The following is a 23,391-nucleotide window of genomic DNA, read 5'->3' on the forward strand; positions in this document are numbered from 1 at the left end:
GATGTCTAGGCCCTGCCAAGTCTCCCCTACCACACTTAGCCCATATTCTTTTTAGATATCTTTGGTGATAGCTCTGTTTCTGTTACAGGCCATTTATCTAAATTCTTTTAGGCAGTTAAGGGGGAGGTAACAAGAAAAACTTTCTGAGTCTTTTTCTCTTAAAAATAATCAGCCTAGCTTTTCCATTTTCTTCACTTCTTGCTGCTTGCTGTGCCAGCTACGCTGTCCTGTACCCCTTGCAGTCATGCCTCACAAAATCAAAGAGATCAAGGACTTTCTGCTCATGGCCCAGCAGAAGGATGCTAAGTTTGTCAATGTGAAGAAAAAATAAGGAGGGTGCTGGCCACATGGGTGAGTGGTTAAGTTTGTGTGCTCCACTTTGGTGGCCCGGGGATCACAGGTTCAGATCCTGGGTGCTGACCTAGCACTTCTCATCAAGCCATGCTATGCGGCATCCCACATAAAATGGAGGAATATTGGCACAGAGGTTAGCTCAGCAACAATCTTCCTCAAGCAAAAAGAGGGAGATTGGCAACAGATGTTAGCTCAGGACCAATCTCCCTCATCAAAAAAAAAAAAAAAAAAGATAAGGATAGTGTGAAGTTTAAAGTTCGATGCAGCAGATACCTTTATATCTTGGCCATCACAGACAAAGAGAAGGCAGAGAAACTGAAGCAATCCCTACCCCCAGGTTTGGCAGTAAAGGAGCTGAAATGAACCAGTTATGCTGATTTGAACTGTATTAAAATTTTTTTTAAAAATCAGCCTAAAATAATCCTCATGTTAAAGAGATACATTTTGGGGTGGCAAATTTGGTTTCCCTTCAGTGGTGAACACTATAGAAGAAATGAAGACTGACCTCATACCTCACAGACATAAAAATATATCAATTCCAGATGGATCATAGATCTAAATCTGAAGGTAAAATAGGTATTTTTAAAGAAAACGTGATCAAGAAATAGGGAGATCTTTCCTAAACAGGACACAAAAAAGTACACCCTAGACTCCAGAATCCTTAAATTTCACTGATTTGGTGGACCCTCAACAATTTTTAGGAATTTTTTTCTTCCTCTTCTGGAGTATACATGTCTCACCAAGGCCTCCAATAAACTTGTCACTTCTTGCTACTCCAATCTGATTAGCATAATTCCAGCTATGTAATAGACCAGTGTCATGTTCTGTGGGATGTCCAGATAATTCAAGTCTCTTAGGAATATATTATAATAGAGGGTAGGAGAGACAGTATAGCCCTGGGGAAAGACTATAAATATTTTGTGTTATTTTTTCCAACTGAACATGAACACTTTCTGATAAGGTTGAGAAAGAACACATTCATCATATCAACCAACTGAAACTGGTTACCTGAGGTTGTATTGATCTTCTCTTATAAAGATATCATATCTGGGACAGCAGCTCTAATTGAGCTTATTACTTGGTCGAGTTGCAGGCGTCTGTTGTTTATTCTCCAGGAACTGTTGGGCCTTTGTAGGGCAAAGTGGTGAATTAAGTGGAGATATGGTGGGACAAATATCTACCATTCCCCTATATTATTTTTTATTTACTATCTTGGCTGTGCAATTTAAGAGGCTCCCTGTTGGCCTTTCCCACTTCTATAGCTCTTACCCAAAGAACCAATGTGGGTGCTGTACTACCAAGTAGGTCCATTCCAATTACACATTTGAGAACTGGGGAAATACCACCAGATAGGTCCATGCGCTTAGTCAACCCACTGTATACTAGACCTGGACAAACACTCCATTGATTATCTTCTCTAGCTAGGGGCCATAATAGTATTTTAGGTTCCTGGTTATTAATAATGATTTTATCCAACAATCCTGGAAATGTTTAGGCATTCCCTTTTCCTCAGTGTATGGTCTCCCAATGGAATGGCCATAGGTTCTTTGGGGAAGGACTGGGGGTGGGGTCGGCTCGGGGGAAGCCATTACCACACATTCTCCCTTCCTCCTGGTGCTCCTGCCTCTCCTTCAGTCCATGGGTTCTGGTTTGGTAAACTGGATTAAGTCAGGAAACTGGGTAAGATACTGTGACTTTTTATTGAGGCTGCTGCTCTCAGCCTTGTGTTATCCATTCTTGATTTATTTTCGTTTTATAGACTCAGCATGCCCTTGCTGGCTAGCCTCTATCTTCCCCCATAAGGATGCCATACTCTATCAACTATCTTCAGAGGTCAGGATCTTTGGCTGCACTCCAGTCTTGCCACTCATTTGGATAGTTGTACCCTTCTGAAGGTTAAGTGCTGCCAGCTGGCCTCTATTGTATCAGAATTCTATTATCCCTGTTGCTATCTGTGAACCCAGTTCTGTAACAGCATCTTTTGTCATCAGCCATGACCTACAGGGGAGAGCCACCACTGAGCTTCTCAATGATCCTCGTACCCCTCTCACCAGAGAATTCTTAGTCACTTTGATAAATGGAGGACCTGAATCAGAATGCTGTCATCTAATAGAGTTTCCAGGCTTACATGGTATAGCCCCTCTAGCATGCCCAGTTCTCTGAGCCTTTTGCTCCCTGCATCCACTATCTGCCATGGCAATTCTGACATTTCTAATTCTATTAGTGTGGGCCACCACTTTCTTCAAGCTTCTAAGAGCCATTGTAGAAGCATTATAGTATTTCCAAGGGTCCTTACCAGGGTATTAAATTCTCTCTCCCTGGAGAGTGCTCCCAAATCAATAAACTCTCCCTTATCCAAATTCATTTTCCAACTGCTCCTTGTTCAGTATCTTCAGGATATAGTCCCATATGTTCCTTGTTCCTGCTGATACATGTTGGCTAGGTCCTGCAGCTTCTTCAGGGCAAAGTCGCTTCCTTCCCTTATCAGGCCAAGTCCTTTCCCAGCTGGGTTATGCTGTAACTGTGTCTTATTTATTGTCTGATTCCCAGAAGGGAATCAGAAAGGAAGAGAGATGGGGGCAGTGTCAGAGTTATAAAGGCAAATTTATCTGTGGCTTGGCCACAACACAGGTCTGATAATCAGAGCTCAGAAAACTTTAAAAGAGAGAGCACAATGCAGATGGAGTTAAGATTGGTAGCAAATTGGTCTGTTTCTGCTCCATGTTCACTGCTTCCTGTGGCTTGCTGGAATCTCCTCTCACCTCCTGATCTGTTGTAAGCAAACCCTCCTAGATCTTTAAAGTCTTCGTGAAAACTTCCCTCTACATCTTCCTTAAATGAAATGGCTCTAACCCTGAATCTCAGCTTCCCTTGACAGGTTCTAGATGCTCCAATACCTCCTACACTGATATCCAACATATTTATTGGCTAATAGTACAATTCCCCCCTAAACCTTCACTTCCATTTTAGACCATTACTCTTTCCTGCCTTCAAAATCTCTTCTAGGTCAGGATCTTTTTGTGTGACTACCCACCCGCTATACCTCCTCTTACTGTTACCTATTGCAGGTGTGTCCATATGACTTGCCTGTACTCAGTGAGGACATTGCTACCTATGTGAGAGGTTTTTTGCTCCATTTCAACTCCTGCCATCATTCTCAAGTAATTGTAAGACATAACTGTAAAACTCATTCTAGCCACTAAGCTCACATTTCTTTGACTTTCTCAACTTCAGGACTTTCATCTCTACTCCACACACATGACCTCTGATGGCCACACTTTAGGTCTTTGCATCACCAGAAGCTTTTCCACCTTTAATAATATCCTACTTTCTGACTGGAAATGCCTGGTCTTCTAGCTTTCTAATATGCTCATTCCCACTACACCTGCTGTTGAGCCTCATCCAGGTCTCAGCGACTTGATTCCTCCACTTTACCCAGGTTATCAGTCTCCTTCTATCCTCCTTCATTTCCAGCTGGACACCAGGATCTGTCGCTTGAACTACTTTTACTCTCAGCTCAGCTCTCGGTGCTAAGTAGCTCTCACAACTACTTTTACTCTGAGAGCTCTCAGCTCTATAGTCACTTGTCTAACAAACTCCCAACCATGAGTCATTCTTATAACAACCTTCCAGACTGAGGCTTCTGGATAAAATCTGCCTATCTTTCAAAATCTGGAGCCAATGCAAATTCATAAACTCTGATATCAGTTGAATTACAGAACATGATTCATTGGTTCCATTTCTTGCTTTTAAAAATGTCCATTCTCTATAACCTTGGAGAGCTATTCCATGCCTTTGCCAGTCTCCTCAAATCTGGTCATTTCCTTGTCTCTTTCTAAGAATATGGTATCACATCTTACTGAAGAAATTGATGCAAGGTTTACCTTACAATTTCTCTCCTACTCTGCTTTTATTCCCATCATAAGACAAACTTCTTTTCTTTTAAAATATCAACCTGTACCTCATTCTTACCATCTTATCTCTGGTGTCAGGGTATGATTTGACCCTTCAGTTTGTCTTTAATCAATTTGTGCTTCACTTAATCCCATCCCCTCTCATTTACCCCAAGGTTTTGCTTTATCAGTTATCTCTTTCTCTTACATATCTTCAATTTCTCTCTTTGGTTCCTTCACCTTATCTTAAAACCATTTAAAAGATTATCTTGTCTTCCTCACAAATTTCATTAATGTTGCCATTAATTTCTAACTAATGTTAAGCTAAAACATAGGTTTAATAGAGTTAGAATTTAATTGTCTCAAGAGCACACACAGGTAACAGTAAAGGTAACTCAGTCTCCTCTTATGTATTTGTTGTTAGTGCTGTTGAGTTGATTCTGACTCCTAGCAACCCTGTGTATAGCAGAGCAGAACCCTGCTTGGTCTTTTTGTGCCATCCTCTCATCTTCTGGTGCTATATCAGACAATGCACTGCTACTATTCATAAGGTTTTCATGGTCAATTCTTTTGGAGGTTGGTGGCCATGTCCTTCTTCCTAAGTCTGTCTAGTCTGGAAGCTCTGTTGAAACCTGTCCATCATGGGTGACCCTGCTGGTATTTAAAATACTGGTGGTTTAGCTTTCAGCATCAGAGCAACACACAGCCACCACAGTATGACAAATGACAGACCTTTTTATATATAAGTGGGCTTAAATAATAGCTACCTTGCATTATTATTGGTAGCATTAAATGAGATACTATACTATACATAGTAGGTGTTAAACAAATATTAGTTTCCTGTCCTTTCCTTCCTTTCTAGTTCCTTGAGGGTAGGCACTATGTCTAAATTATTTTTGTGTCACTACTGTCAAGTCACTTTTATATCACTAATATTTATCATAGTGATGGATACATGACATAAGTGTTTGTTGAACTTAACACCTCGAACCTCTTTTGCATCTCTTTCTACCCTATACTTATGTTGGAGCTGTGGAGGTAGGTGGGGGATGGGGGAATGAGCAACATGTGGAGAACCAGTGTTGACTCAAGGTGTGTCTTCACATGGAAATATAACAATACATATAAGGTTAATCTGTGCGTTATTAGAATCACTAATGGATTAAAACAGTGAATTGCTGGACTCAAATTGGCTGTTTGACCATAATTTATTTTTTTAAAATTGAAAGATAAAAGAATGTAAGTAAGACCCTGTACGGGAAGAATATTCCTCTGCCCTCTATGTTCTTCTGGCTGGCCTAAGAATTAAATTGACATGAGATAGAATAACAGGAGAAAATCAAACAAATTTAATAACAGGTGTACATGGTAGAAACCCAGGAAAACTGAGTAACTTGCCAAAATGGCTGAAGCCACCACCTTAAATACAATATTCAGCTAAATACAGAGGATGTTGGAGGTAGTAGTTTGGGACTTCTAAGGGAAGGAAGGCAATTTACATGGAGATGGAAAAGCAAATGTTTGGTAAACAAATGTTTGCTGGGCCATCTACAGACAATGAGAGAGAACTTTGATAAAAAATGGGCCTTGCTAGGTGCCTTCCTGTCTACCACACCTAGTTACCTATGGGGATAGCTTCTTTCTGGGACAGGCCTTCTATCTTAAACTCTGTTAGGCAGTTGGGGGAAGGTCAAAGTTTCTCTCCGAGTCTTTTGTTCTTGAAAATAATCAAGCCAGAGAGACACATTTTGGGGTGGCAAATTCTGATTCCCCATAGTCCCAAATTGCAAAGTGTAAGATTTGACTTTACAGAATAGGAACAAATAAGCCTATGTAATGGGATCATGGGTTAGCCTCCTTTCCAGAAGACATTCATGAAGCTAATTAATAATTGCAAAGCACTTTGAAAATCTGAAGCTTTATAATCATCTAAAACGTGTAAATTAGATGAAGTAGTCAAACACCAGAGACACATAAGGGCTAATAAGCTAAAGAAAGATGTATCTATCAGTTATTTTATTTTAACAGCATTTAACAATGACCTTCTTAGTACCACACCAGATGGCCTATAATAATTCTGCAAAACCTAATTTATTTGTAAAATCACAGAGTTTTAGAACCACAAGTGATTTTAGAGGTAATGTACACCAACACCCCAATTTTAAGGATGAAGAATATAAAGCTGATAAAAGTATATATCCTCAGTAACAGAAAACCAATTGGTAGCAGTTGTGACAAGAACACAATAATCAGGTCTTCTGCTTCTCAGTCCATTTCTTTTTGGATCCCTTCAGCTGCAGCCTGGATCGAGTCCATGGAGCACTACTCTTGAGCCATCTCTGTGCTGTGCATCCCAGGGAGTGAATACTGGATCAAAAACCAGAGGGAGAAACATTATCAACTGTAGCTGCCTTTTCTCAGACTCAAACTTGTACCTTTAAGGATGTTACAGGTCACATGTCCAGGACCTCCCACCTAAAGTGAGCAGAATTTCCCCTTGCAGGTAGGCCTTCCTGCTATTCTTCAGTAATGAGAGGGAAACCAGTCAAAGCATTTCTCAGTAACTTTATTCCCTCTCCAAGACAGTACTAAGCCACCCTCTGGCCGTTTGTAGAAGAGGACTTTCTTTCCCCAGGAATCTGGGCCCAAGGCTGGTATAACTATATGGCTTTAGCGCTGGGCACTGAAGTCCTTGCTCACTGATGGGTTTGTTGCTCTTGGAGAAACATAATTAAAAACAAAATCTCTTGCCACTCCAGAAAGCCTCTCCACAAAGACAGAAGAGAAAGGAAACAGTTTTATTATTAAATAAGTATAAACCAGAATTATAGGTAATCTGCTAAGGAGATTGCAAAGACAGAAAGAAATCTCACCCTTTTATATGGCCAAGCAGATACAAACCATTCCATGTATATTCTCAAGATAAACAACAACTAGGGGGCCGGCCTGGTGGCGCAGTGGTTAAGTTCGCACATTCTGGCTTCTGGGCTGCCCGGGGTTTGATGGTTCCGATCCCGGGTGCAGACATGGCACTGCTTGGCACGCCATGCTGTGGTAGGCGTCCCACATATAAAGTAGAGGAAGATGGGCACGGATGTTAGCTCAGGGCCAGGGCTTCCTCAGCAAAAAGAGGAGGACTGGCAGTAGTTAGCTCAGGGCTAATCTTCCTCAAAAAAAAAAAAAAAAAAACCACAAATAACTAGTCCTCAAGTAAGAGGATTTGACAGCACCATTTGTCACACATAATTTATCCTGAATTCACATGGTAATTGGAGTGATCAGGTGTGAGCTAATTGCCTTTATTCAAATGAAAAATAAATTTCTCACATCTTTATGACAGGAGGCAGTTTTGCAAGTTGGAGCCAGGTGGCCCTCTAAAGTTAGGCTCCCACCCACTCACAGAAACTAGGAGATGGGACGCTATCTTCCTTCAGGATTACAGTTTCCAAGAGATGGCCTCCAGTTCCTAGAGAAAGACATTCCTGGGTTATAAAACTGACAAGGGGTTTATTTAGCCTTAAAAAAATAATTTACATACACTTCAAAGAGAAAGACAAGTTTTCTAAAGTAAATGCTCTCAAAAAAGGAAGGGAGGGAGTCTCTTCTGTATTTTCAACAGGGAGAATTGTCTCATTTCTAATTCATATCCCTTACATTACCAAACTGAGTGGGATTGATGATCCTCTTCAACTTCTTCCCCTGGGACAGAAGCTGTGAGCCACAATTTCATAAAAACACAACTTTGTAAACTTATTTTGGACACTGCATGTTAGGTTTTTCTGAAACCCCTGACAAAAATATTAAACAGCACTAAGTGTAATTTCTAGACAACAATGTTTGAGCTAGCTAGGTATTTTGTAGGTTCCCCCCCCCTTTTTTTTCCTCCTTGGGGTGGTTTATCTTCTGGGTAATACCTTGTTGAAATTGTTGAATAGTTATAGCTTGTGTTTTCATGAGAAAAGAAAAAAATCATCGCATAGTGATGTCAGGGGGTTACCCCTAACTCTGAGTTAACAACTGATCATTGTCTATAAGCATAATAGTGAGTGTTTACTGGCTGTTTTGTATGTACCAGGCTCTGTCCTAAATGCTTTAAAATTATTATCTCATTCAAACCTCAGTAGAACCTTGTGAGATTGGCACTCTTAATATCTGCCCTTCACAGGTAAGGAAATCAGACAGAAAAAGTTCATAACTTGCTAAACATTATGCATCTAGTGAGACATGTAGCTGGGCCTGAATGTTGGCAGCTGGCTCCCAAGTCTACACCCCACTAGCAAAGAGTATAATACAATGGCTGAGAAATGGGGATAGTAATATTATCAACTGCATGAGTGCTTGTGAGGACTAGCGAAATGTGTACATAGGGTGCTGAACACAGTCTGACATACAGAAAAAAGTTGAGAGATATCAGCTTTCATGAATAATATGTCCTCAGGCATTGAAGTCAGACCTCATGGCTCTTGCCTCATTGAAATAACTCATTGCATTTGGAATGGCCTCTTTCTTTCATGCCCCCAATCTATTTCTTAGTAGCTCCTGTTAATGCCACAAGTTCTTTAATTTATAGTTATGGTAGTGCCTTTAGAAGATGGCAACAGTCTCAGTGCTCATTCATTTATTCAACAAGTATTTGTTGAGAGTTCACTATGTACCAGGCATTTGCTAGACATGGGGGATAGAAGGATGGTAAATAAAAAAGACACTCCTCCCACCTCCCCTCTAATATAAATAAATGAGAGATGCAACTGTAATTGTAATAAGAGCTACAAAAGAGAAATACAGTGCTTTATGAAAATCTATACCATGGGGAGAGGTGGATTTTCCTAAAGCTAATTAACTTCAGGACCCCTCACTTGTACAACCCTTCCAAGGACCCAGGGACATTTATTTTTCAGTAAAATTTGGAAAAGTAAGATATCTTAACATTTGTGGTTAAAAGAACTATTTTCATTCTTACTTCTACTTGTCAAACCTCCTCTCATACTGGATGGTGTTGGAGTGACCACCAGCATTTTTGGGAATTGCTAAGAGGAAGTTGACTTGGGGATAGGTTTGACTTGGATTAACCAAGAAATATTTTGGGGTTTTTGTCACTTCACTGTAGAGTTAAGTCAACAGTAGTTGTCCTGCTATAGGACTATCTTCCAGAAATATACTTTCTCTCCACCCTGGGACATGTATGTACAAGGCCAGAGGTAGTATTGAGATATAGATGTGTCCTATGGTGCCCAGCCCTGGAAGTATATGGGGATTGAAGGAGATGCAAAGTTTAAAACGTTTGAAGTATATAGACGCAGAAGTTAGTATCAGTTGTGTAAAATTGTAAGCAGAGAATATGGTTTCATGGATGCATAGTCAAATGGAAGTTCTCTTCTGTCAGGAATATTTGACAATGCAGTATTTGCTATTATGACGCACCATACTTTTTTGTGTATGTGTGATGGGAATCACATACAATAGAATTTATCAGAAATTTTGTTTTTGCTGGATATAAATCTGTAGCAGTCCTACAAACAGCAAATCTGTGTACGTGTGAGGCCGTGTGATGTAGCACCTGAACTCTTTATGGATAATACGCTCACAAAATCTTTGAAATATGAGGAGGTGATCAAAGAGAATGCAGCTGAAAAATACCAGGGAAAAGTAAAAATGGCGATATCGTAAGCATTCAACTAAACATATTACCTTACTTTTCTGGATTGTGTGAAATTTATGGTATTGTGAATTTTTTGACAATTCTCTTTGTTATGATTTCTTCCTACGTTCTAAATACATATTCATTTTTGCACCTAATTTGGTATTCTTTTTCTTCTTAAAGAGGGCTCCCCAGAGTGTATAAGCTTCAGATACTGTTAAACTTGGATATATCTCTAGTAGGGAGACCTAAACTAGTTCAGAAGTCAAGGTAACTTTCTCTGAGAAAATGACATTGAAGCTCACTCCTGATGGTGGGGATTGGAGGCAGCACACTGAGGTGGTGGTGTATGTATGTGTGTGTATGTGGGATGGGAGGTGGGAGAGGGAGGGTGTTAGGAGCAGCCATTGTTGGGTGCAGGAGTCTGCCAGATGCAAAGGTTGAACCTGAGGTGGGATGGCAGAAGTCATGGTATGTTTTTGGGAACTTTTTTTTTTTTAATTTATTATGAGCTTTTCTTTCTATGTCACATTCAAGACAGTTATAGTGGCTGTGAATTTTCAACCACATATTCAAGAGTAAAAGTAATATCACCTTATTTTATTTAAGTCCCATTTCTAGCCCCCATCTATCCATCCATGATTATGGGGGAAATTCAACCTTAGTCATCTTTAGAGCCCTGCCTCTCTCTTTCCCTCTCAGGATCATGAGAAGGGCCCCAGGTCTTACACAGCCATTTGGGGAGGCCTCTTTGGTTTTTAGTCCTCTGTAGTTATATTTTCTTCAGATGGCTTGTTCCTTTGAAATCCTACTTTCTGCTAAGGTTTACCAAGCTTGAGCACCAACAGTGAATCTGAGTGCCCAGCGTGTAGCCTGCCTAAATGTATTATATAGCTATTCCCCTCTGACTGGTGGTAGAGCATGGGTCTACCTAAAACGTTTGCAACCTCCTTTCCTCCCCATGTATAGCACAGAGGTTGTGGTAGGCGAAATTCTAAGATGATCCCTATGATCCTCACCACGTAGTATTCACACCTTGTGTAATCCCCTCCCCTTGTGTATGAATGGGACCTGCGACTTAATTCTAGCCAATAGAATATGGCAAAGGTGAAGGGATTTTGCAGATGTAATTAAGGTGCCAAAGCAGTCAATTTTTAGTTAATGAAAACGTTGTTAGGGCTGTTGATTTGACTCTGATTCCTAACAACTCTGTGTATAGCAGAGCAGAACCCTGCCTAGTCTTTTTTGCAGTGCTTGCTGCTATTCATAGGGTTTTCATGGCCAACATTTTGGAAGTGGGTGGCCAGCTTCTTCTTCCTAGTCTGTCTTAGTCTGGGAACTCTGCTGAAACCTATCTGCTATGGGTGACCCTTCTGGTATTTGAAAGACGGGTGGCATAGCTTTTGGTATCACAGCAGCATGCAGCCACCAGAGTATGACGACTAACAGATGGGTGGTGTGGCTTCCTGAGCAGAAAACTAACCCAGGCCATGGTGGTGACAATGCTAAATCTTAACCACTGGACCACCATAATTAAAAGGAGATTAAGATTATTCTGGGTGGGCGTCACTTAATCAGGTGATGTCCTTAAAAGAGAGACTGAGTGCTCCCTGAGGTGAGAGATTCTCCTTGCTGGCTTGATGAAATAAGCAGTCACATTGAAGAAGTCCACATGGAAAGGAATTGCAGGCAACCTCTAGAAGCTCCGAGTGGCCTCCAGCCAATAGCTAGCAGAGGCTGCAGCTCTCAGTCATATAAGCACAAAGAAATGAATTCTGCTGACAGCTTGGAAGCAGATTCTTCTCCAGTTGAGCCTCAAAGTGAAAACACACCCCAGTGGACAACTTGATTGCAGTCTTGTGACAGCCTGAGCAGAGGACCTGGGTAAGCCATACCCAGATACTTGACCCATAGAAACTATGACATAATAAATGTGTATTGTTTTAAGACACTAATATTGTTACTTTGCTGTGGAAACAAGATGGATTTCCACCGAAATTTTGGTTTCGATGTCAAGACCAATGATGCCACCTACACACAAACACATACACCAAGAGAATACGAACTATTTATCGCTTTTTGAGAAGACAGAGCAGGCCTCCAAAGTTGGTCTGAAAATAGTTTGAGAGAGTAAGTATTACGGGCTTAATTGTGCCCCCTCCAAATTCATTTGTTGAAGTCCTAACCCCAGTATGTTAGAATTATTGCTCATACTTGTGGAAGCTGGAAGTCCGAGATCAGGGTGTCAGCATGATTGAGTTCTGGTGAGAGCTGTCCTCTGGGTTGCAGACTGCTGACGTAGTCAAAGGGATGAGCTAGCTCTCTGGGGTCTTTTCCACAAGGGCTCTAATCTCCATCATAAGGGCTCTACTCTCATGACCTAATGACCTCCCAAGGCCCTACCTCCTAATACCATCACCTTAGGGGTCAGGATTTCAACATGTGAATCTGGGGGGAACATAAATATTCAGTCTATAGTGATGTGGATCAAGGCTGCCCCAGGTAGAGAAGCCCAAGGTGTCCTGGCCTATATGCTGATCTATATGACCCAATACATATCTAAAGTTATACAACCACACAATAACCAGACCCCTCCTGCACTGATACCGTTCAATGACTTTTTACATCATCTTTCCTTTGTCTAATAAAAATAAGTCACGTACCCATGCCTTATAAATTTAGCTCTAACCCTCAACACATTGCAGCTTTTACTGCCCGTGGGTCCTGTCCCCATGCTGCAGCTCTTACTGCCCATGGGTCCTGTCCCTGTGGGGGACTGCAATTGGCCACACCAAGATATGTCTCTTTGGTATGAGGAATATTTTGTGCTGGTTACTTTTAAAAAACTGCAGACAGGAAAGAAACTCTGAAAAGTAGAATTTACTTACCCTTTGTTAACAGACATTTACAATTGTAAAGGAAATCTCCATTTGTAAAGGTGTCTGCCTCTCTGCACCAGGAAGAAGGGGGCATGACCTTATGTCTGGAAACTCTTAATCAATGAGGAAGGCAAGGACTTAAGTCTGCATAATAATCTTACTCCTGTTTACTGTACTTGTCTGGTAACCTCCCCCAACATCCTCCTTTGTCTTTAGCTGAAGATGATATTTAAGGTGGTGGCTTCAGCCATTTTGGTGAGTTGCTCAGTTTGCCTGAGCCTCTCCTGTGTGTACATGTTATAAAGCTTTGTTTAATTTTCTCCTGTTATTCTGTCTCATGTGAATTTAATTCGTTCTCTGGCCAGAAGAACCCAGAGCTGGTAGAGGAAATGTCTTCCTCCCCTACACCTGTGACTGCCAGGCAATGTTCTGAATGTCAGGGGCTGCTTTTTTCTTTCTCTCAGCACTTAAAAAATGGCAGGCACTTAGTAAACTCTGTCACTCACTGTCAGCCTGAGTTTGGGGTTTCACACACATCCTCTTTTAATCTTCACAATAATCCTGGATTAGGTATGAATATTCACATTTTAGAAGTGAAGAAAGAAATGTGATCTGAGCTTATGCAGCGGGTCAACAGGTACATTAAACTAAGATGGAGAGTGATAAACTAAAGGTCAGCATTTGCTTTTAGTTTATGTATTATTAACCCCTTAAGAGAGAAAAAGCAAAAGCAGGACGCTTTTCTCGACAACACGGGGCGGTGTGTTCTGCAAAAAGTCAAAGCCCTCCCAAAGGTGCGGCTTTTGTTAGATTTCCGCCGCTTTGCATTAGGAAAAGTGAGGCTTTGTTTTCAATCCAAGATATTATTATTCTGATGATGTGTGATTCACCGCCACACCAAACACGAACTTAAACGTGCACTTAAGGAAAAGACACAAATTACTGTAAAAGGCATTAGCACTCCGTGGGCAGTGTGTATATGTCGCGTGTTTCTGCAATCTGCAAACGATTTTCTGGCGCAGGGGTTCGTTCACCCACATAAGGACGTCGAAACCGCCTTTCTCCGCTCTACAAAACACTGCCGGACGACAAAGGCAAAGAGAGCCAGAAAAAGCGTCGGAGAGGCAGAGCCCGGCAGCGCCCTTGGGCTCAGACCTGGGGTCACAAGGCGTGCGATGTTTCCGCCCAGCCCCGGGAGCTTTGTGACTTCTGGCCCGCCCCCTGCGCTCTGCGTGTTTCCGGGCCAAGTTCGGGATGCCAGACATGGCGCTGCCAGGCCGGGTGTTCTTTACTCGGGTCTTCGATCCTCGGCGGGTAAGGCGGCGCTGGAGCGGCCGAGGGCCTGGCTTGCCCACCGCGAACGCTCTGCCCGTGCCCGCCTTTGGGGCGATGGCGGGGGGCGCGCAGAGCAAAGACCAGGGTTCCCGGGGCTCGGGGAGGGAGGACAGGGATCCCGTGGAGATAGGAGAGAGGACAGGGGGTACTGGGGCGCAAGGAGAAAGGACAGAGAGACCCTGGCTGCAAGGAGAGAGGAGCCGGGTACCGGAGCGCAGGGCCACGCGGAGGAAGCAGGAGCCTGGGCACTGGGTTTAAGAAGGGGAATAGTGTGTGTGTGTGCGTGTGTGTAAAGTTTTACATTCCTGGAAGTTTCAAAGTTGTGTGTAAATAGGTAGAAAAAGAGAATACTGCCCTTTGAGGAGTGGGTGAGAGTGGGGCCTAAGGGAGCATTGGCCTTATCTGCAGTCCTTTTATTAATGAAAATTCAAATATTAACACGAACATATTCACATAAAAGAAAGAAAGAAAACCCAGCTGTTTAAACTCCCCTTCCTAGAAGTAATGCCAGTAGAGATCAATCTCAGGCTGATCCTCTTCTGTCTCCCCCCATACTGTTGTTTTGTTCTGTCAACATCTCTTCACTGGACCCATAATGGAAATAAAGTATGCAAGTGAAGACAACTGGAGAGGGGAAGAAAGAAAAGAAAAGTAAAAAGAAGCAATGATATCCAAGACAGCCCCTTCCTCCAAATAAATTAAAAAGTCTTAATAAATTGAACTAAACCAAAAAACACAATTTCCTTAGCCAGGTGGAAAAATTAATCTGCCAACTGTGAAAAAACTTTTTTCAGTTTGATAAGAATGGGCAGCCATGGTATTCTTTTTTGAAAAATACGGACAAAGTCCCAATGTGAACAGAAGGAAAGGGCATGGTGAGCCAAGTAAGAGAACTTGGTTTTAGAAAGTGAGGTTTGTTCAAGGCTAGTGTTTTGTTGATACTACTTTCTTTTCCTGTAAGGATTTAGGTTACAGGTCACTGTAAAAGAAGCCTATGTTTTCTGATCCCTTCTCAAGAACTTTCTCATTTGAATCCTACAACAGCTCTGTGAGGTAGAAAGTCTTCAGAAATTTTCTTTTTTAACACAAATCATTACGATTGTAGTAATAAGGTCACACAGATTGTATCCCAGCGCTTCTGACACCATTAGACAATACAGTTTGAGAGGGAGAAAATGAACTCATTTAAAAATTAATTGTAATCTGACAATTTTGAAATTCCTCTGCTTAAGAAAAATGGCAGTTTTGAGGATTGGAGTTTGGAGGCAAGAGATGCCCCAGTTAGTATGCTTTGTTGCCTTCCTGGCATATGCAGGCTTGGGTTTGAATTCCTTGGAGTAGAAAAGTCTTCACATCTGTGAAGTGGGAGGTTGTTCCAGGGAACATCATGTTTTTGTGGGTAAATACAAGTTGTTACAATTAAAACCCCTAATTTGAATATTCTTGTTACCAAGAACCAAGGGAAATGTTTCATTTGTCATAATTCCTATTTATGAGGTGCTGTATTACACTGTACTACTGTTAGCCAGTAGACCTTAGTTCAACACAACAAACGTTTATTCAGAACTGGTTCTGTGCGTTGTTGTGTGCCTGGCCCTGGGGATGCAAATTTTAAAAAATAGGAACACTGCTCTCAAGTTCTCTCATTTCTTCTGGGAATGAGAGCTTTGTCCTGACCCCATGGGAGTAGGGGCGAGAGTGGAGGCAAGTGGTCAAACCCCAGTAATCCTCTCTCCAAATGATAGGCCATGGCAGCTTCAACTAGGGAATGGTGTGTACGCAGAGGGAAGTCAAGTGGTATTTAGGAGGTAAATTGAGAGGCCTTGGTGATTGGTTGGTGGTGGGGGGCCCATTGAAGATTGGGCCATGCTGAGAAGGTGATATGGCACCATCAAATTGTGAACAGGATAGTGTTATCATCAGATGAGACAAGATGGAGAGACCAGAAGTCCAAACAAAAGTGCTGAGCATCTGAACTAAGGGCGGTGTTGGAGCTGTTTAGGACTACAATCCACCGAACTTAGTAGTTTGGATTTGTGGTATGAGATGAAGCCCAAGTTTCTATCTTTGGCCTCTGAGCTAAGGGAAATGCCACTCTCTGAGAGAGGGCATTTATGAGGGGGGCAGGGGGAAGAGGACTCAAGTGATGTGTGTTGAGCATGTTAAATGGCACCTGGAATTTCTAAACTGGTAAATAGATAATTTAATTAAGTTACAGAGATGGAGGTGAGACTGTGAGTTCTGTATGGGAGTGTTAGGGAAGGCATAGAACTCTCAGAGCTGGCTTTGAATGATGAATGTTGGATGATGGGGGGGATCAATTTGTGTAAAGATAGAAAGGTAGGAGACAGTTTGTGTTTGGGGAACTCTGAGTATTTTGTTTTCCTGAGTGTAAATTTCAAGAAGAGAAAGCAGAGGAAGGTGAGGCTGGAGAGATGGACAGGAGCCAGGTCATGAGGATTTGGTGTGCTATGTGAAGCAAAGGAATCTGGACTTTATACAGCTGTCAGGAGCCATTGAAGGATCTTAAGGAGAGAAGTACTATGAGCAGGTTTGCAGTACTCTGGGGGGCAGCATCACGGATGGGTTTGGGTGAGGAGAGACTGGAGGCTGGAGACCAGATAAGAGACGACATAACATAGGCCCTCAGTATTTGTGAATGACAGGAGATATGGGCCTTTGAAGTCAGGCAGTGGATAGAGGGGAACGATACCAGGGAGGTAAAATGCATGGGGCTTGGGGATAGAGGGGATATATTAGGTGAAGAGAAAGAGGATGTGAGTCACTAGAAGGAATCACATGGATGAATGGTGGCCTCAGAGCTCAGATAGGCATATGAAGAATTTCAAAATAAACTCCCTCCCAAAACTGTAAAGCTAACTTTGCAATATTAAAAAAATCTAGATCTCAGATTATTCCACACAGGTCATTATAAAACACATCAAAAGAGGAGGGGAATTCTAAAGTTAGCCAAGGGTTTCATACAGCTGGTGTTAGAAGACATTCCATTGATGTTTGGCAACCCTTAGTTTATATTTATTTATTTATTTACTGAGGAAGATTAGCTCTGAGCTAACATCTATGCCAATCTTCCTCCACTTTTTTTTAATATGTGGGTTGTCACCACAGCATGGCTGACGAGTGATGTAGGTCTGTGTCCAGGATCTAAAACAGCGAACCTGGACCACCGACGTGGAGCATGCCAAACTTGACCACTATGCCATGGAGCTGGCCCCCAGGCAACCCTTAGTTTTTAAAGAAAATCCCAGGTAGAAAATGATCAGCAATCTCAGCTGTCCTATGTTTTTCTCTCTTTAAGGTGATTACTCACTTTGAGATCAGAGATGGCTGGGTAAATATAAGTAAGTTAAGGGTAAAGAGACAACTGTTCTTTGATCCCTTCCAGTCTGGGGAAACTACCCCCACCGCATTCAATCACAAAAGCAGTGATAGAACTGTAGGCTCTCACAGTCCTTGAAATGATGTTGCCATTTGCCTTTAGCCCCAGTTTCTTCTCTCTGCTTCAAAATCATATTTCCAACTGCAGTTTAGATATCCCCACCTGAATATTCCATGGATAATCCAGGTATGGCATTTTTAATACAGCACTCCTTATCTTCATTTTTCCAACGTGGATCTTTTCATGTCAACCCAGTCATTTCAGTTACAGCATCACTCCACACACAGCTATTTAAACTAGAAAACTCAGTTATCTTCAGCTTTCCTCTTCTCACCTCTTCCAGTGGGTTGGCTTCTGAATTCAGGCCAACCTACATGTTAAATGCATGTGGAAAATGTTGTCTTATCTTGATTTCTGTTGTCCTCATTATTTCTCACCTAGGCTAATGCCTTCTGTCTGACTGCTGTCCATTTCCTTCTTCTAGTTCACAGTTAAATCTTACTCCTTCTAAAACACAAAAGCAATGCAAAAAGTAACAGAGATACTGAGGTGAAGGTAGGAGAGGTGGAAAAGGCTCTCTCAGCCAGATGGCCTTGATCTTTTCAGTAAAGTGAAAGACTTTTTTCAGCTTTTAGTGAAATAGGTTAAGGTGTGCTGAGGTTGGGCTTTGAGGCAAGAAGAAATCACTGGACCAGGCAATTTTAGGTCCATTTTCTGGGACCTTCCCACCTGCAGATAATCTTATTTGCTAACTTCCTGCCACGTCTAATATTGGTATCCCTGTCTATGACATCATCTTCTCCTGCCTGGCTTGCTACAAAAGCGTCATACCTAGTCTCCCTGCTTCCACCCTTGCCTCCTACATTCCATAGCAGCCAGAATGATCCTCTAAAAACTTAAGGCAGATCATGTTAATCTTCTGCTCAAAACTTTGGAGATGTTTCCCACTGGACTCAGAGTAAAAGCCTAAGCCCACATAGTGGTGGACTCAGCCTGCATGATCCAGGCCCCTTAACCTCATTGACCTCACCTGCTGCCCCTCTTTCCCTCCCTTCTCCCTCTCCAGCAAAGCACTGGCCTTTTGACTCTTCCTCATTGTGCTAGGCACACTTCCTTCTCAGGGCCTTTGCTCTCGCTCTTCTTTCTGCCTGAGAGAAGTATGTGACTCATTCCCTCACCTCCTTTAGGACTTGGCTGAAATGTCACCTCATTGTCCTAGGCCTTATTTTTCCCCACAGGAGATATTAGCTTTTAATATACTATATATTTCACTTAGTTTAGTTATCTCCCTCCCCCCAAAAGAGAATCTCTCTTAGGGTAGAACATTGTATCTGTTTTGCTGGCTGCTATATTGCCATTGCTTGGAACAGTGGCCGAGACATAGTAGATGCTCAGGAAAAACTTGCTAAAAATAATTGAGTTAACTCTATCCTAATCCTAATCCCTAGTTTACCTCTAATACTTTTTCATATAAGCAAATTCCCAAATCAAAACAAACCCTTTTCAAGAGCAGAGGTTCTATTTCTTGGTTTAAAAATACTGTTAGTTTTGTCTAACATGATAGGGATCAATAAGAGATGACTTGAATGAGAGGCAAGCAGGAGTGAAAATCTCAGAAAATTTCAGATTGTCTGCTAATTTATCTTTTTGATTTCATGTCCTTTTATTGTGTAGTAATGGGGAAGCATCTGTTTGGTCCACATCTAATTGCAAATCAGAACTTAATAAAAATGAGAAGTACACCCTATAGCACAGAACAACTACTTTTTCAAGGACTGATGTTCATTGCTATAAGATGTATCATTACTCAAAAGTGTAGTTTCTGTCTTGCTTGTAATATCTTTTTTTATTACAATTTTAAATTACAAAAGTGTAATTTCTTGTCTATGCAGCAATTGCATAATTCAACCTAGCCACTGGAGCTTGGAGTCCAGCTAACTTTCTTTTATATTTGCTCAGCCTTACCTTCAAGTTGCTGTGGCAACAAGATCTGTGTTCTGCAGGAACTTAGAATATCAGTGGCCTCTCTGCCGTACCCTATTTAAGCGAAGGAGCAGGTGGAGGTGCTCGAGCAATCCACACAGGCACAGAGAATGAGCTTAACACGGCCTGCGGCAAGCCGTGGGAGTGGGTAGAGTTTGGGCACTCAGTTCTTTTAAAGTTTATAGGGTCGCTATTGGCATTAGTGGATGGGACAGTTCTTCATTCTGCAGGGCTGTCCTTTTCTGCACTGCAGCATCAAGTACCATGTCCGTCTAGCTATCACTGTCATCCTTTGAAAAATAAGATTGTCTGATCTTTACCAAGCTGAGATTTTTAGATGACAGTTAAGGCCCAGTTTGCAAAGCACTTATCATGTGAATTGGATTCGGGATAAATTTGATCTAAAAAAATATTCATTCTGACTTAAATCAACAGATACTTAAAACTCCAAAAAAATAGATATGGTAATATTTCATTGTCTTTGTAAATAGAGCTCACACTTAAGTGTGGAATATAGAAAACTTACACTTCAAATAAGGCATACATCCTTATGACACTGATTCTGTGCTACTTTTCTTCTTTCTGTAACTTTATACCCTTTGTATATTGTATGCTCACATGTCTGATTTGATTTTCTTAACTTTTTAATGAAAAATTAACTTATGAACATGTCGAATATTCATCAGTACAAAAGTGTATGCAGTAGCAATTCAATAATTCCCTCTCCCAAGAGGTTACTGTTATGAATCATTTCTTGTGGATCCTTCCAACAATTTTTGTGCATGTATCACCATATGTATGATGATATCATCATTTGGGTATGTTACCTATGGCAATGCAGATAGTTTGTGTTCTAGTCTTTTCTATCACAAACATTGCTTTAGTAAATATGTTTGCATATTCTAAGTCCATTGCATTTCTGAGTCCCTAAAAATGAATTTTATGATAAGCTTGTCATAAGTTGTGCGAAAAGCCAGTTAGAATTTTGATCAGTATTGCATCAAATCTGTAGATCAATTTGGAGAATATTGACATCTTAACAAAATTAAGTTTTCCAATCCATGAACACAGGATGTCTTTCCATTTATTTAGGTCTTCTTTAATTTCTTAATGATGTTTTGTAGTTTTCAGTTTACAAGTCTTGCCCTCTTTTATTAAATTTATTAGTATTTTATTTTTCATGTGATTGTATATAGAATTTTCATAAATTCCTTTTCATCTTAATACATATCTTCAAATATAGCTTCTCCTCACCCCTCAAATGAGTGAGTATATCTATTGGATAAATTCCTAAATGTGGAGTTGCTGGGTCACAGGATGTTCATAGTTATCATTTTGATAAATGTTGCCAAATTGGCCTCCAAAGATGTTGCCCCAATTCATGTCATCAGATTGTGAGTGACTTTAATAAGCCATTTCTCGTATTACGTATTATAAAATTTTGAACTTTCCCAATCTAGTGAGAGAAAAATGGTATCTCCCTTTGTTTATATGCTTACTAAGTAATAATCAATGTGGTTGGATGTATTTTCTTTATGTGGACTACCTCTTTAAACCCTTCGTCTAGTTTTTCTATTTGCAAATGACTTGTTATTACTCATATATCAATAGATTTGGATTTTCTTGAGTGTAAACTGATTTTTAAGATGCCATAAGTTAGTCATTGGAAATGACTATTTTAACTTGTTAAAACAATTGGCAAAGAGCTGGATTTGTATCATGTATCTGCATAAAACTACATGTCTGCACCCATGCACTTTTGAATGGCATTGAAACCTGGCCAATCAGTGTTACATCCAATACAACAAGTATTTACTGAATGCCTAATTAGTACGAGAAACCTTACTACAGTGATGAACGGGGACTATTCTGCCTTCCTGGATGCTCACAGTCTGGTGTGGAAGACTGCATCCTAATGGAGGGAGGGATTCATTTGGCCCATTTCTTTTGACAGAGGCACCTGTTAAAAATTGTCAAAAGATTTTGACACTTTTACTTGGTTTTGAAGCTTACTCTGCTAGGTTGAGAAAGTGAGTAATTCAGGCTGAAGAGAAAGCAGGAGCAAAGGCTGGAAGGTGAAAGTGCTTGGCAAGTTTCAAGAGTGCCGTGGGGTTGGTGAGCGCAGAGCGTATACCTACATGGTGGAACAGTTAGGAGGTGGGGCTGGGAAGGGAGGTTGAGGCCATATTGTCCAACAGCTTGAATGCCATGCTAGCGTTTAATTTTTGTGTTTTTCACTCTGGAGGACATCAGTGTTTTTCAGGAATGGGATTTTAATATGGAGGCCAAATCAATAGTAATGATGACAATGATGGTGAAATAGGTAAGCTAAAAGTTATGTACACATTAACTTGTTTGGTTCCACAACTTCTGTGTGAGGGTATGTTAGTATATGACTTCTGCAGATTTGAAACTGGATTTTCTTAATAATGTCCCTAGTATACTAAGCAATTATTTTTATAGAAATTTGTTTTACAGGAAACTTCAGAAAATTCTCCATGGTATTAAAAAAACACCATTTTTTTCCCTCTTTTTTGTATTGATTTCTTGGATTTTATTTAAACTAGGAGTTACACACTCAAATGCCTCAGGTCCCTGAAGCCTGTGTAAATGTAAGAGGCCACCCAGTGAACAGGGCTCACTTTGCCTCTGTAAGTGGGGGCTGGGCGAGCTCAGTCCTTCTCAATTGGGCATGAGCTGAGCCTTGCAGGAAGGTGGACCTAAGTGTGAGTAGAGCTCCTGATTTTTGTCTAAATATTGGGTCAAAATTTTTAAAACACTGGGCAAGGCTAACAAAACATATTTGGCCTAAGATCACCAATGTGCTTCTATCTTAGATGTTTATTCTAGACATTTTAGACTAGCTGAAACACTTAAGTAATTTAGTTGTAAATCTCATTGATATACAGTCCTCATCCTGTAGGGAAGAGACAGTCAGAATTGCCATTTTGAGGATTAGAAGTACAAACATTTTACATTAGTTTAGATGCCAAAATTTAGGAATACATGAAGGAGGAAGATATTGTTTATTGATGTGAGAGAGTGATGAGTATGGAAGGGGAGGCAGGTGATAGGTGATCTTTTTTTCTGGGAGATTTCAGAACTTCTAATGCTAAAAATTAAATCTGTATTTCCAAAATTATAGGACTTTAGAGAGTTTTAAAAATTTAGGAAACTTTAAAGATTTCTGGAAAAATCAATCTTGATATGAAAGATGTTATTTCCATTTTCAAAAAACCCAACATATTTCTAGAAAAACCGCAGAGCAGGATTTGAAAATCTTTAAAAACCTATTTTGTATCTATTTTTTGTGACTCACAAAGAAACAGCCAAAATGCTATTTCAGGTTATTCAGGATCCTTCTTTGTAGAAATAGGAGTCTGAATACAGTATGATCCTGTGAGGTCTGTTTTTCTCTATAGATCTTAATGTTGAAATGAACAACTTGCTTTTAGGCAAACAGATGGTTTGAATTTAATATTCAAGAGCATATATGCTGTGAATTATCAGGTAATATGAATTGAAATAGCACATCAATTTCTTCACTTTTGGTTTGGGGGGTCATAAGATCAGTATTGATCAGATCAAATAAGATACAACAGGTGAGCCTGTGCTATGTAGATACCTGATACGTTATAGACATATTAGGAATCATTACCAAATATGATTAGTTCTACCTTTGTAATCTTCCCTCCACCAGTTAGTTGAGAAAATATTTTAAGATAAAGTTTTTATGCAAATATCTTGCTTCATTTATCTTTCATAAAGCACTACATCAAATTCCCTATACAAATCAACAGTAAGTAAAAATTCATCATAGAGCCTTTCAAAAATTAGAACACATTTTTTCATTATTACTGAGTAGTGACAAACTCACCAGGCTACTTGTGCAAATTTCCTAATTCATCA

At 40.7% G+C, this 23,391-nt stretch overlaps 1 protein-coding gene across 3 annotated transcripts in view; it reads left to right on the top strand.

Moving 5' to 3' along the window:
- The window catches only part of DECR1 (2,4-dienoyl-CoA reductase 1), a 67,558-nt gene that overhangs the window by 9,228 nt on the left and 34,939 nt on the right, over positions 1-23,391 (top strand). The window contains exons 1-2 of one of the 3 annotated variants that reach the window (XM_070481327.1): positions 13,993-14,078; positions 21,736-21,805. The exons of 1 other annotated variant lie outside the window; for it this stretch is intronic. Coding sequence is in view for 1 of the 2 variants with exons in the window: in XM_070481326.1 (XP_070337427.1) it covers positions 14,019-14,078 (60 nt within the window). In the remaining variant the exon portion in view is untranslated. Of the gene's footprint in view, positions 1-13,786; positions 14,079-21,735; positions 21,806-23,391 lie in introns of those variants that run through there. One more of the 3 variants, XM_070481326.1, reaches the window with a different exon arrangement.

The sequence above is a fragment of the Equus asinus genome, chromosome 12 (assembly GCF_041296235.1).
Source record: "Equus asinus isolate D_3611 breed Donkey chromosome 12, EquAss-T2T_v2, whole genome shotgun sequence".
Taxonomy (NCBI): Eukaryota; Metazoa; Chordata; class Mammalia; order Perissodactyla; family Equidae; genus Equus; species Equus asinus.